The sequence below is a fragment of the Ctenopharyngodon idella genome, chromosome 5, assembly GCF_019924925.1.
Source record: "Ctenopharyngodon idella isolate HZGC_01 chromosome 5, HZGC01, whole genome shotgun sequence".
Lineage (NCBI taxonomy): Eukaryota > Metazoa > Chordata > Actinopteri > Cypriniformes > Xenocyprididae > Ctenopharyngodon > Ctenopharyngodon idella.
Genome location: NC_067224.1, coordinates 41,982,933 through 41,998,074, shown reverse-complemented (window position 1 = coordinate 41,998,074; position 15,142 = coordinate 41,982,933). Strand labels below are relative to the sequence as shown.

At 38.0% G+C, this 15,142-nt stretch overlaps 1 protein-coding gene across 2 annotated transcripts in view; it reads left to right on the top strand.

Annotated features, from left to right (window-relative positions):
* mbd2 (methyl-CpG binding domain protein 2) overlaps positions 1-15,142 on the top strand; it is a 46,788-nt gene that overhangs the window by 1,359 nt on the left and 30,287 nt on the right. For both annotated transcript variants that reach the window (XM_051893081.1, XM_051893080.1), the window contains exon 2: positions 9,439-9,598. In XM_051893081.1, coding sequence (XP_051749041.1) covers positions 9,439-9,598 — 160 coding nt within the window. The remainder of the gene's footprint in view (positions 1-9,438; positions 9,599-15,142) is intronic.

The following is a 15,142-nucleotide window of genomic DNA, read 5'->3' as shown; positions in this document are numbered from 1 at the left end:
TCCTCGTCCTGCCCATAATCAGTCCGTCACGAGTTCACAGTGTCAGTGAAATGAAGAGGCCGAGTTTTGTTCCTGTTTTAACATGCTCAGGCCGTGACCTTCATACTCAGTGATTCAGTGTGAATGTGAGTAATGAACGCTCGTGTGCTGTTCGACTTACATTTAAACACTATCGGACAGTTAACTTCATGATCAGATCCTTCTCGTGTTCGTTTCAAAACCCATCAGTGATGATGAGCATATTTTTGGTTTTCAAACCCTTCTGTCATGATACAGCAGAATGTTTATGTACGGGTGTTGAGCTTTTGTTCAGATGATGTTTTTATGAGTTTATTACTCAGGCCACGTGTTGAGTCGTAGTTTCTGATCTCAGCCTCAGATGGACGTCACTGCATGTTAGAGCCTGAGATCGGCACTTCCTGTCGGATTGGTTTATATGAACATGATGAGTGATTCTGAGGAAGAATCGGTCACTGGATAGTCAATATTTTCAGTCTTTTGTTTCTGAGCTCTTTAGCTAGAATTCGCTGACTTCATGCTGATAGAAGTCTGAGCCGCACTGAACTTACTCATATGAAAACTGTGAGGTTTCGCTTCTCGAAACCCTCAAACGAAACATCGCCTTTATTCAGATGGCCAGAGTGTGTGTGACAGATGGAAGATCTTTACCATAACACATTTTTTTGGCTCTGTCATCATGTAATGCTCTCACGCGTAGAATAATCAGATGATTACTGTATTTACAGCAGAGCATCACATGCAATACTGTATCTCACAGTGCAGAGGAACCGTATATAAATGCAAGAATGATAAAGATAAAATAAAAAGCTTCCGGTGACATTTAATGATGCTTAAATTCAAGCCAAGTGTTTGTGTTTAATAATGTTCCCATCTTACAAGCTATGTTAAGGAATCATATGCACAACTTCACAAAAAATAAAATAATATTGATTCTACAGTAAGTGATTCAAGGTATGGCTCTTGTTTCTAGAAACACTGGAACAAAAGTTGGTATGTGTTTTAATCATGCATTTATTGCTTTTTTAAATGAATGATTAAATGTTTTTATTGATATGGACCTTTGTGTCTGAAGTATTGCACACAGTCACACAGAGAAGAGCAGGAACAGAGCGATTCGTCTGTTTTGAGATGATCTGCTTTAAACAGTATCTGTGTCTGATGAACAGGAGCGTCAGTAATCTTTGGGATTTTAAATGTTTTTAATGAATTTCATTGTATTACACATACAGTCCAAAACTTACTTTTTTACACCTGGTTATGGCTGGCCATCGTTTTTTTTTTTTATTATTGTCCATTAAACTGTTCATTTCAATTAAAAAACAAACCGTCACCACTATTATATTGGGCTGAACAATATGGAGAAACAAATGCTTTTGTGATTTTTCTGATAAAATTGATAATGCAATTTCTTTTGCATCCATTTGGTAAAACTATGAATACAAAAAAGTAATAATTTGGACCCTGCAAACACAGTGTTTTAATATTTAATATAGTAATATTAAATATTTGTTATTAAATTAAATGCAGAATTTATTTTGTTTCATTTACTTAAAATCTTACTTAAATTGTATATGCCAGTAACACACACACACACACACACACACACAGGTTTGTTTTTGTGAATTGTGGGGTCATTCCATAGGCGTAATGGTTTTTATACCGTACAAACTGTATTTTCTCTCCCCATACACTACCCCTAACCCTACCCATCACAGGAAACTGTGCACATTTTTACTTTCTCACAAAAACTAATTCTGTGATTTATAAGCCTTTTGAAAAATGGGGACATGGAGTAATGTCCTCATAAGTCACCCTCTCCTTCTAATACCTGTCATACCCATGCCATTATACACATTTGTGTCCTGATATGTCACAAAAACATGCACACAAACTCTCACACACACACACACTCTCTCACACACACTCTCTCACACACACTCAAACACACTCAGCTCTCTAGTTACAGGTATCACCATCGGTTAATGAAAAATCTATATTGGTCGGACACTAAACAGTATGCAGTATTCAGTATGTACTACAGTGAGCAGAATGCAGTGCAGGCCTGAAAGCAGACGAGACTCTTCTGCTCCCATTACTGTCAGTGTCTGATTACTCATCAAACATCATCACAGCGGCTTGTGGCTCTCAGTGAAGCCGTGTGTGTGTGTGTGTGTGTGTGTGTTCAGTGCTGCAGTGACCCGAGTGCTGTGAAGCCGCCGTGTTTCTCTGTAATGCGCTGTAAGTGTGTTCACGCGCTGTGGGGGAAGGGTGTGTGTGTGTGTGTGTGTGGTTTGTATAAGGTGCCATGATGGCAGTGGAGGCCTGTAAACTGATCTGCCATCAGCCGTCCTCTCACTGTTGGACTCCATCGATGGCGTCTCTGGGCATTTGAGTGACATCACTTCCTGTTGCAGTGCCAGTTTAAAGTCAGCATGAAAGGGAAGTTGCACTAGTCTTCACTATTATATCCGAGTGAAACGCTTCTGGAACAAGAACAAATGTAGGGCGGGGCTTGATTTTGTCTGTGGGGAATTGATTGGATGGTTGTGGTTTGCTATTGGTGGATCTCATGTGAGTGACAGGTTGTCCCCGCCCTCGTCATCGGAGAAGAGAAGAGATGCTGATTCAAGATGACCAGGAACATGAATTTAAAACAATAATAATGTGCACCGATAAATCATTTATAATAAACACTGCAATATTCCATGAAGAAAATAAGAATCGTCCATTTTGATTTCATGGAGACTTTAAAAGAATCAGCGCAGCTCTGAGCGAGTGTGAGATGCAGAATCGATCTGTCATGCAGCGTTTCTGCACTGAATCACTTCCTGTTCAGATCCAGCTCTGCATCGCTTGTGTTCAGTGATAATCAGGTTTTGCCTGTCAGAGATTTCTGAAGATGTTAAAGTTCTTTCAATCTTGAGGGGAATGTAAATGAAGCGCATTAGTATTGTGTGTCATCGGCTGTATTAATCATGTAAAGCGTCTGGAATCCTGTGCTTAATCTCAGACGGATGTGTGTTTTTACATCTCTGTTCATTTCTCTTCATTAGAATGTGTAAAAAAACAACAAATCTGAACATGCAGATGTACGGCCCTATGCAATATGTTTTATTTTTTTTCTAAATTCAATTTTTCTATGTTAATTGTTTAATGATTAAATTAAATGTTAGTAATCAAAAAGCATTTCTAATTAATTAAATTCAGGAAACTTACTACATTTTTGTTAAATTGTATAAAAGTTTAACAAATTATATTTTTAGGGCCCCATGAAATGTTTTATTTTTTCACAAATTCTGTTTTCTATTTGAATTATTCTGGATTCCATTTTAATGGTTTTATTAAAATTTAATAATCAAAAGGCATTTTCTTCAGAAATTCTGTGTTGTCTGTTTTAGAATTATTAAAACATAAATAATTTAATTTATCTTTTAAAATATAATCAAATGAAAATTAAACGATTTCTTTGATTTTAGTTTTTTTGGTAAACAAAATGCTGCACAACACTGGTTTACTGTTGAAATAAAAACATGGAAGAAAAATTGTGATATTCCTTATAATTATTTCAATAATAATACATTTCTGTCACGGTTTCTTCAAGTTAAACTAAATTTTTATTTTGGCGGGTTGAGGTGAAGAGCCGTGAGTTTGTGTGTGTATCAGCAGATAGTTTTCTGAACTCTTATTTTGGCGGGTTGCGGTGAAGAGCCGTGAGTTTGTGTGTATCTGCAGATAGTTTCCTCCGATGAGATGGTGCAATGCTGCTGAAGAGACTCTCAGATGAACTACAGCCCTACTTTTGATTTATTCATACAAAATCTCTGAAATTCCATGATATTCATGATATTTTTATAACTAAATTCCATGATTCCTTCTGTGTTTTTCGCATTGTGGAAGCCATAAAGCCTGTGTCTTTAAGAGGTCAGAGGTGGATCCGACTACACTGCTTACACTAAAGGCTTCTGGGATTAGTCGCCTTCACACACACACACACACACGCACACGCACACACACATACACACGCACACGCACACGCACACTCACACACACACACACACACACACACCCACCCCTCGGTCGACCTGTTTCTCGATGATGTCTCATCTGCTGTAATGGAGCTTCATTAGTTTCAGTGTTTCTCACACGGGCCGTGAGCCGAGAGACGACTTCCTGTTGGTGTCGGTAACTTGTGCAAACTGTTACTGAGTCATTCATTCCCAATAAACGCTGCTTCATTCTTCTACACGCCGAACTGGTTGGTTTTTATGCGAATGGAAAACTGTAGTAAAATCCTCTGAGTGTGTTTCCTGCTGCGCCGCTCAAATTGTGTTTAATGTGTTTGACATGTAAGTTTGACACTTACTTCATGAAGCTGTTCGTCTGTTTGTACGAGTAAAACGGAGAGTTCTGACAGTACAGCTCCAGCACATTAATAATACATAATTTAATAATGATTTACAATATAATAAATAATAAACACTTATTTATTTCTTTATTATTTTTATGTATATATTAGGATTTTTGTTAGTGACCTTTGACCTCTTACCTGTACCTGAAAATAGCATTGTTGCTGACATGGTGTAAATAAATAAATAAATTCCAACCTGTACCTGTAAGAGGTCAAAGGTCACTAGTGAAAACTCACACACACAGACAAATAATAATAATAATGATCATTAATAAAGTATTCTGTATTTTCTAGTTATATTTGTGTGAATATATGAGGGTTTTCTTTAGTGATCCAAATCAGTTTTATACTGTAAACAAAGGTACAGACACAGGTGTGATGACTCTGTAATAAATAAATAATAATAGTAATTGCAAATGTAAATCAACATAATACATTTATTAAGGATAATTATCATTATTATTTTTTTTACAGTTGGATTTATTTGGGCTGATCAGGCAACATTAATCTAAGATTAATGAGTATTTGATAATTGATGTTTTCATTTCGAACCCGTTATTGTTTAGTACTTTTTAAAAATTATGGAATCATTTTTTTTTTTTTCATGGAATAATTCATCCCACAATAAAAATAAAATAAATAAAAAAAACTGAGATTTTTTTAAATGGAATAATTCACCCAAACAAACACATAATTCAATTTTTTTTTTTTTCATGGAATAATTCACCCTAATAAATAAATAAATTTAAATAATAACACAATGTTATTTTTGTTTTTTGTTTTATGGAATAATTTACCCAAATAATAAGTAAGTAAAATACTGAATGATTTTGTCATGAATAATTCACCCCCCAAAAATAAAAATGAAATAAAAAATAAAAAAAGTTGAACAATTTTTCTCATGGAATAATTCACCCAAATAAATAAACAAATAAATATATACATAAATAAAATATTGGATGATTTGTTTCATTGAATAATTCACCCAAATAAATAAAATCTGTCATTCTGCTCAATAACTTTATTAATATTAGACAGAAGAAATCAAGTCGTGTGTGTGTTTGAGCCCGAGGGCGAGTGATGATGACAGAACGATCATGTTCATGTGTCTTTAAGGAACTGAAAGTGGGATGAGAATCTGAGTTCTGTGTTGTTAACTGGTTGAGCGAAGCGGCCTCTGTAACTCGTGCAGTAACTCTCCCTTTCTTCTCTCATTTCTCACTTCTCTCAGTGTGTGTGTGTTTAGTGAAGGGATTGTTTTGTTGTAGGTGAGTGTGTTGCGTCTCATCAGGCGCTCGCTCCCTTCCCCCTCTCCCCGAGGATCTCCCGCACGTCCTTTTGTCTGGTTAACGCCGACCGGAAACACCCTTGATCCGGTGAGATTTCTGACGGTCTTGAGCTCGACGCCGGTCAGATCGTTCTCGTTAGAGTCATCAGGGTCACTGCGTGTCGCTCCGTCACGACTGATATCAGCTCTCGGCTGCGGTTCACTAACTGTGTCTTCGTGCTTGTCAAAGAAAGATAGGCCCTGCCCTGTGAGAGAGAGTGTGTGTGTGTGTGTGTGTGTGTATGGGAGTGTGTTTTCTCTCAGTTTTGACTCATCTCTGACTCATCCAGTGTTCGTGGACAGAATCTGGTCACTGCTGCTTTTGTTCGTACAGCGGCTGAACTGTTGAGCTCAGATGAACTACAGTCCGTTAAAACACAAGTTTATTCATTAAAAATGACACTTTAATACCATTTAATTTCTCTTATATTTGTTATATTAGTAATATTATTTGACTGAACTGATCAGATGAGAAGAACTTGAATTGATCTGAATAATGATTAGACCAGCTTGTTGCTTTCTTAAAATCTTCAGATAATAACAAAACAAGTAATCAATCACACACATTATAATCATAAGTAACAGTTCTGTTTCAAGCAGACGGGACTGTACGGAGTCTATGAAGTGAGTTATAATGGGAGGATCTAATTTAGTGTGAATTCAGATGCTGGTTTCGTGTGGAGGTGTCTGTGTCTCATTCTGCTCCTGGTTATCATCCAGCCACCATGTTTACTATTTAGTGCACATATTACTGTAATTACAACGCCATAAAATGTATTTATATCTTTGTTGCCGAATGTTTCCTCCTCGTGCGCAGTCTTTCAACACATGTGCTGCTTTCTCATGTTTAGACAGAGTAAAACGAAAGCATTACCAGAGATTTGCATATCAAGTGTGTGTGTGTGTGTGTGTGTGTGAGCGAGATGCGATGAGAAGATATAAATATTTGCAGATTCACACTGACGTTGGATTGTGATCTAAACCGGGCTGCGGAACATCAGCGTTATTTCTGTGAAGTTCAAAGGTCATGAATGTGAATTTTGGCACACAGGAGGGTTAAATGTGCCGAATCGTGCTTGTTTTTGCTGATGTTATGAACGACATGAGAAGGGAAGCGCCGAAGTTACTGTAAAAGTGTTCATTGATCCCTGTTGAATCTGTCCAACAAATAAAACATTTCACATTTTCTCTATCTTCTTCTTCTCTCTACTTCTCTTTATTCCGAAATTTATTTAGGAGTAGGACTTTTTTATTGCCTATTCCCCATCACATATATTAGTTATTATCATAAATAGGCATCATTTGAAATCTCAAAAAAACACTCAAACTTCATCCTGTGAAAACTGTTTTGAAATTGGACTTTGGAAACGGAAACGCAACTTTAAAACCTTTTAGCGGCTCAATTTTTGTGATTTCAACCTCAAATTTGGAACACAAGCTGGTTAGACATCCGGCTTTGATTTTTATAGTCCAAATTATTTTGTAAAACACATGTTTTGTACAAAATAAAGATATTTAGTTCAGTACATTTGCTTTACAGTAAACTTAAATATTTTGTTCACTTTCACTTTTTGAAGTGTTTCACCTCTGCAGTAATAAATTATTTAAAACCAAACCAACTTAAAGCATTCATAAATTACATTAATTTTCACGTCTGTGAGGGCTTAACGGGTTAATGGACGTTATTTTTTACTTTAATATTTATTATTGATTTTTCAAGGAACAAGAAATTACAGAAAAAAGGGGAAAACAAATAATAATAATAATAATAAAAACTATAGAAAAAGGCACTTGAGGTAAGAATAGGTTTACATATTCACAATATTTTTTTTATTATCATTTACATTACAGTACAGATTCTTTTTAAGTCTCAAAATAAAAGTCAGTCTTCCATATTGTGTATTTCTTTAATCATTTCTATCATTCACCAAGTAAAGGCGTGTTTATAGCAAAATTTAAAAAAGTTTATTAAACTGAAAGAGCTTGTAAAATTGTTATTTTTTTATGGATGGTTATAAGGAAATATTGCAATTTTTTTTTAAATATAAATATTAAAGGGGTGGTTGATTATGATTTGACTTTTTTTAACTTTAGTTAGTGTGTAATGTTGCTGTTTGAGCATAAACAACATCTGCAAAGTTACGACACTCAAAGAGAGATATTTTCTTTTACAGAAAATGCTTTTTAAGGACTGTAAGGCTGAACACCGTTACTGACAATCCTCATTTTGGCTGCGTGAGATTCTCCAGCTTTGTTGTTGTTGAGCGACCGAAGCGCGAGCTGTTAAAGCTCCGCCCTCTTCTGGAAAGGGGGCGGGAGCAGCAGCTCATTTGCATTTAAAGGGACACACACAAAAACGGTGTGTTTTTGCTCACACCCAAATAGAGGCAAATTTGAAAAGCTATAATAAATGATCTGTGGGGTATTTTGAGCTGAAACTTCACAGACACATTCTGGAGACACCAGAGACTTATATTACATCTTGTGAAAGGGGTCCCCTTTAATATAATTTTTAAATACTTTTGATTATAATACTATATTCATTGAAGTCTGTATCTGTTATTCTGATTATTTTAATTTCTACTATGTGTTTTCCAAGAAAACAGCCTTTGGAGTGACACAAGTAAACAAACACACGGAGGTCACTGCAGCCGCTGGTTGGCGTGTGGTTCGGTATCAAGGGTCAGTCAGTGTTTCTGAGGCCGTGTGCTTTATCTGCTGCAGATTAGTGCTTTAGTCTCTGGATGAGAAACAACAAGAAACAACAGTCACAACTTCGCTTCTGTAACGTGACGTGTTTCTGAGTGACTCGAGGTTCTCGACCGATTGATTTTCTCCATGATAAATTGATTGGATGCTGAAAGTGTCTCTATACGAAGGAAACAAGAGAGACTGATGATGTCAGCTGTGCTTTCAGAGGCGTTTGATGATGATTATGAAGAGAAATGTTTTTTTATTGTGTTTGTAATAACATTAGAATCAGTTACAGTAAGATCAAAAACATGCATTAAGTTTTTATTTTATGTGAGCAGAAGACGTGATGTGTGTTTGATTTCTCTTCTGCAGCATCTGTGATCAGAATAAACCTGATGTGAGAACAATAACAGAATAAGACTAAGAGAAATGGTTTCTAAATCTTTTTTTTTGAGTTTGGGGTCAGTACGATATATATATTTTTTTTTTTTGAAAAAATGAACACTTTTATTCATCAAGGATGCATTAAATTGATCAAAAATGACAGTAAAGACATTTTTAATGTTACAAAAGATTCTATTTCAAATAAATGCTGTTCTTTTGAACTTTCTATTCATCAAAGAATCCTGAAAAATCAAATGTATGACGGTTTCCACAGAAACATGAACTGTTTTCAACATTGATAATAATCATAAATGTTTGTTGAGCATCAAATCATCATATTAGAATGATTTCTGAAGGATCATGTGACACTGAAGACTGGAGTAATGATGCTGAAAATTCAGAGGAATAAATTACACTTTACTATATATTCACATAGAAAACAGCTATTTTAAATTATATATAATGCATTATTTATAATATTTCACAAATGTTTCAAAAAACAATCTAATAATTCATATTACGAAATACAAACAGTTTCAGAGGTTTTAAACAAACTCTGTTGAGTCGGTCAGGGTGTTGATGTTGATGTTTATTTTTCCTCCAGTCCCACAGGAAAGAAGTTCCGGAGTAAACCGCAGTTGTCCCGCTACCTTGGCAACACTGTGGATCTGGGATGTTTCGACTTCCGCACCGGCAAAATGATGCCGAGCAAGATGCAGAAGAGCAAACAGAGACTGCGCAGCGACATCCTCAGCCTGAGCAAGGTAACACACTACTCCACAAACACTGCGGTTTATTTCTGCGCAGCTCCTCAGTGAAGCACGGCTCAACTCTGCTCCGACTGAGTCGCTTATAATGTGCGTTTGATAAAGAAACACCCGTCAAACATTTTCCCACACATGAGAAGTGTTTATTGTCCAACAAAAGACAACATTTAATAACATGTTTTTACTCCAAACTCACTTCATAACATCAGTCGAGTGTTTGAAAACATCTTTCTGTCAGCTGATGTGGCTTCTCACACAGAATGAGGCACACAACATATTATTTGACACTATTCTGTTACAGTGATGAAGGCTGTCGATTAGCATTGCTTTATAAATATACTTTATCATCATGAAAATACCCAAGAAGGCTTGAAGAACTCTCGGCCCCGCCCTGCTTGCCACGAATATTATATTATATTATATTATAGACAATAGGAGATCTCGTGTGGAGTGTGTGGGTGTTCTCATGTTCACGAGTCGTCTGCGTGTCTGTGCCGTTTCTCTCAGGACTCGCAGCAGATATGATCTCAGTCTTCATACACTTTCATTTTCATTTCAGCAGACGCTCTCGTGTTGAGGTGAACAGCATTGTTTAGTTAAAGTGTGACTCGTTTCTCTTTGAAGAGTTTGAATCCCTGAATGATCCGAGTGTTCCAGAACCGCTCTGTGATTCTGATGCTGGACATTAGAGGTGTGGTGATGCACACACACAGTCACACACACACACTCACACACACATACTCACACACACATACTTGTATATGTGGTTTATGGGGACTCTCTATAGGCGTAATGGTTTTTATACCGTACAAACTGTACATTCTCTCCCCCTACATTATTAATTTTATTCATTTGGCAGACGCTTTTATCCAAAGCGACTTACAAGTGAGGAATACAATAAGCGATTCATCATGAAGAGGCAAATAGACACAAGAAGTGCTCACAATACAAGTTTCAGACATTGCTCAGAGTATCATAAGCTACAATAGAGGGGGATTAAAGGAAGTGAAAGGATAGGTGATGAAAGGATAGGGTTTTTTTTTTAAGATGAGGTTAAGTGCTCATGAAGAGATGAGTTTTCAGCTGTCTTTTGAATATTGTCAGGGATTCTGCATTCCGGATGAAGGCAGGAAGATCGTTCCACCAGCAAGGAACAGTGAACGAGAATGTTCTGGAGAGTGATTTTGTGCCTCTCTGTGAAGGTACCATGAGCCTTCGCTCCTTTAGCTTCTGGTAGGAGTGTAGACTCGTAGGAGTGAGTGGAAGTAGGAGGATGCTGAACCTGTGGTAGATCTGTAAGCAAGCGTCAACGCCTTGAACTTGATGCGAGCAGAAGTGCAGAGAGTTGAAGAGAGGTGTGACGTGGGCTCTTTTGGGCTTGTTAAAGATTGCAGCGCTCTGAATCATTTGTAGAGGCTTGATTGTGCATGATGGCAGTCCAGCCAGAAGAGCATTGCAGTCATCAAGCTTAGAAATGACCAGGGCCTGGACCAGAAGTTGTGTTGCATGTTCTGTTAGAAAGGGCCTGATTTTCCTGATGTTGTATAGTGCAAATCTGCATGACCGAGCTGTCTTCGCAATGTGGTCTTTGAAGTTCAGTTGGTCACCAAGGATTACTCCAAGATTTCTGGCCGAATTTGATGGGGTAATTGAGGATGTGCCTAGCTGGATGGTGAATTCGTGCTTTAGAGTCGGATTGGCAGGGAAGACGAGGAGCTCAGTCTTTGCCAGGTTGAGCTGCAGATGATGTTCCTTCATCCATGCCGAGATGTCTGCCAGACAGCTTGAGATTCGTGCAGCTACTGTGGGATCATCTGGTTGGAATGAAAGGAAGAGTTGTGTGTCATCAGCATAGCAATGGTAGGAGAAACCATGTGCCTGAATGATGGGACCAAGTGATGTAGTGTAAATGGAGAAGAGGAGGGGTCCAAGCACTGAACCCTGAGGAACCCCTGTGGTCAGTTGATGAGCTTTGGATAGCTCCCCTCTCCAGGCAACCCTGAAAGACCTTCCTGTGAGATAGGATTCAAACCAGAGAAGTGGAGTACCTGTGATGAGAGGGTGGACAGAAGGATCTGATGATTCACCGTGTCAAAGGCAGCAGATAGATCGAGCAGAATGAGAAGTGAAGATTTGAAATCAGCCTTTGCAATCCGCAAGGATTCAGTGACCGAGAGTAGTGCAGTCTTGGTTGAATGGCCACTCTTGAAACCAGATTGATTGACATCCAATTGATTGCTCTGTGAGAGGAAAGATGAGACCTGGTTGAAAACAACTCGTTCAAGTGTTTTTGCTCTGAATGGTAGGAGAGAAACAGGTCTGTAACTGTCTGCAAGTCAATGACAAATGCGGATCAGTTAGTTCATGCGTTCATGACCTCAAGGCTAGATTACTGTAACGCTCTACTGGGTGGTTGTTCTGCTCGCCTGTTAAACAAACTCCAGCTGGTCCAAAATGCAGCAGCTAGAGTTCTTACTAGAACTAGGAAGTATGACCATATTAGCCCGGTTCTGTCAACACTGCATTGGCTCCCAATTAAACATCGTATAGATTTTAAAATCTTGCTACTTACTTACAAAGCACTAAATGGTTTAGCTCCCCAGTACCTGAGCGAGCTCCTAATGCATTATAGTCCTTCACGTCTATTGCGATCTCAGAATTCAGGCCAGTTGATAATACCTAGAATATCAAAATCAACCACAGGCAGTAGATCCTTTTCCTTTTTAGCACCTTAAACCTCTTCCTATCGCTGTTCGGGAAGCAGACACACTCTGTCATCTAGACTAAAAACACATCTGTTTAAACTTGCATACACATAAACCATTATCTACTTCTATAATTCAAATCATGTAAATTGTTAGGCTGCATAGATTAGGTCAGCCGGAACCGGGAACACTTCCCATAACACCTGATGTACTCGCTACATCATAAGAAGAATGGCGTCTACGCTAATATTAGTCTGTTTATCCCGAGGTTTGCCGCAGCCTGCCAGATCCAGGCCGTATCCAGATGAGATGAAGGACCTGCATCTAGACATGATGATAACGCAGCCCTGACGTTTCAACTAATCTATCTCCTGCGAAGGCCTACTTCCCTTTCCTTTCCCTATGTACAGATGAAACGTTATCAAATTATTCCAGTTCTCATAGATCCACGGACACAACTAATTTTTCTGTATTATGCGGACCAGACAAGTAATTTGGCAAATATCACTTTTTTAAAAAAGACCAAGCTTCTGCGCACACACACACACTCAAACACGCAAACCTATAGACTAAACACGTAAATGAACGGCAAGAATGCATTAAAGGTATTCGTTTTTCGGTAGGAAAGGTGTCATTTAAAGCGGCCCCTAAAGTAATAATTAACAATTTTTACAACTCAAGTGATTCAATCAAAAAACAACTTTAGCTCGATAAGAATTTTCCTATTGTCACTATGAAGCTGCTTTGAAACAATATGTATTGTGAAGAGCGCTATATAAGTGAAGATGACTTGACTACAAGTGACGTGTGTAATGAGTGTTTTAAGCAGCGGGTTTCCCGAGCCTGTTTGAACGTGTTCAGGAAAATGCCAGTGTGGAGAGATGTGTTGATGATGAGTGTGAGTGCTGGTAAAAGTGTAGGAGCGATGGCTTGTAGAAGGTGTGAGGGGATGGGATCTAGAGGGCAGGTGCTGGGATGGCTGGAGAGGAGAAGTTTAGATACTTCTGTCTCAGTGAGAAGAGAGAAGGAAGAGAGGAGGTGTGCGGCTGTGGGTGTGGTTGGTCTGAGTTCCTGTGTGTGTGGAGCGGAGAACTGACTGCTGATGGTAGATGTTTTGTCACTGAAAAAATTAGCAAAATGATCAGCTGTTAGGGAGGAGGTGGTGGAGGGGGGCAGAGGAGAGAGTTGAGTGTTTTGAAGAGTGTGTGTGTTTGAAGTGCTGTTGATTTTGTTGTGGAAATATGAAGATTTATTTGTGCCCTACACTACACTACCCCTGAACCTACCCGACACAGGAAACTCAGAAAAACACAGTTTAGTATGTTTTAAAGCCAATTGGTTTATGAGGACACAGGAAGTGTTCATAAACCATATTTACGTTGTAATATCCATGTTATTATACACATTTGTGCCCTCATAAACCATGTATACAAGAACACACACACTCACACACACACACACACACACACACACACACACACACACACACACACACGTTCGTTCTACAATGGTTTCCAAACTCTCCAAATGCTTCTGTTTGGCTTTTCCACTTTTCCACAATAAAACGATCATCATGAGATTTTCAGTGAAGGTTCGAGTGTTTGTTATTGGTGTGTGTGTCCATATGTTCTGCAGGAATCTGATGATCTGATGTCACATGATCGATGACGAGTCACTCATTTACTGATGTGTGATTAGAGCACAGTCTGAATTTCTTCTTGTTCAGTTTAAATCAAAATAGAATTTCTTCATTTTGAATATTTTTTTTAGTCCTAAATCTTTGTGTTTCCCTGTTTAAGTGTGTGTGTGTGTACGTGAGAGTGTGTGTGTGTGAGAGAGAGAGTGTGTGTACATGAGAGTGTGTGTGTGTGTGTGTGTGTGTGTGTGTGTGTGTGCGCGTGTGTGTGAGTGTGTGTACGTGTGTGTGTACATGAGAGTGTGTGTGTGTGTGCGCGTGTGTGAGTGTGTGTATGTGTGTGTGTACATGAGAGTGTGTGTGTGTGTGTGTGTGTGTGTGCGTGTGTGAGTGTGTGTACGTGTGTGTGTGTGTGTGTGTGTGTGTGTGAGTGTGTGTACGTGTGTGTGTGTGTGTGTGTGTGTGTGTGTGTGTGAGTGTGTGGAAGATCTGGACAGTTTAATGATGCTGTTCTGACAAAATATGCAAATCACTAGTTCTGCTGCTTGTTTTGATAAAGAGAAGCTGATAATGAGAACTTTTCCATTCCACTTTCGTTTGTGCTTTCTTTCTTTCTTTCTTTCTTTCTTTCTTTCTTTAGTTTGATCCTTCTTTTGTTTGATCCTTTTGTTCTTTCTTTCATTTCATCCTTATTTCGTTCTTTCTTTAGTTTCTTCATTCATTCTTTCTTTCGCTTGTTTGTTTTGTTCTTTCATTCTTTTGTTTGTTCTTTCATTATGTCTTTTGGTTTTTTCATTCGTTTGTTCTTTATTTCGTTCATTCTTTTGTTTGTTTGTTCTTTCGTTTGAGCTGTCTTTCGTTCTGTTTTAGTTTGTTCATTCATTCGTTCTTTCTTTCGTTTGTTTCTTTCATTCATTCGTTCTTTCTTTTGTTCATTCTTTCTTTTTTGATCCTTTCGTTCTTTCTTTCGTTTGTTTGTTCTTTCATTCATTCGTTCTTTCTTTTGTTCATTCTTTCTTTTTTGATCCTTTCGTTCTTTCTTTCGTTTGTTCATTCGTTCTTTTGTTTGTTTGTTCTTTTGTTCATTCGTACTTTCTTTCGTTAGTTTTTTCTTTTTTGATCCTTTTGTTCTTTCTTTCATTTGATCCTCCTTTCTTTCTTTCTTTCTTTCTTTAGTTCGTTCAGTCGTGCTTTTTCATT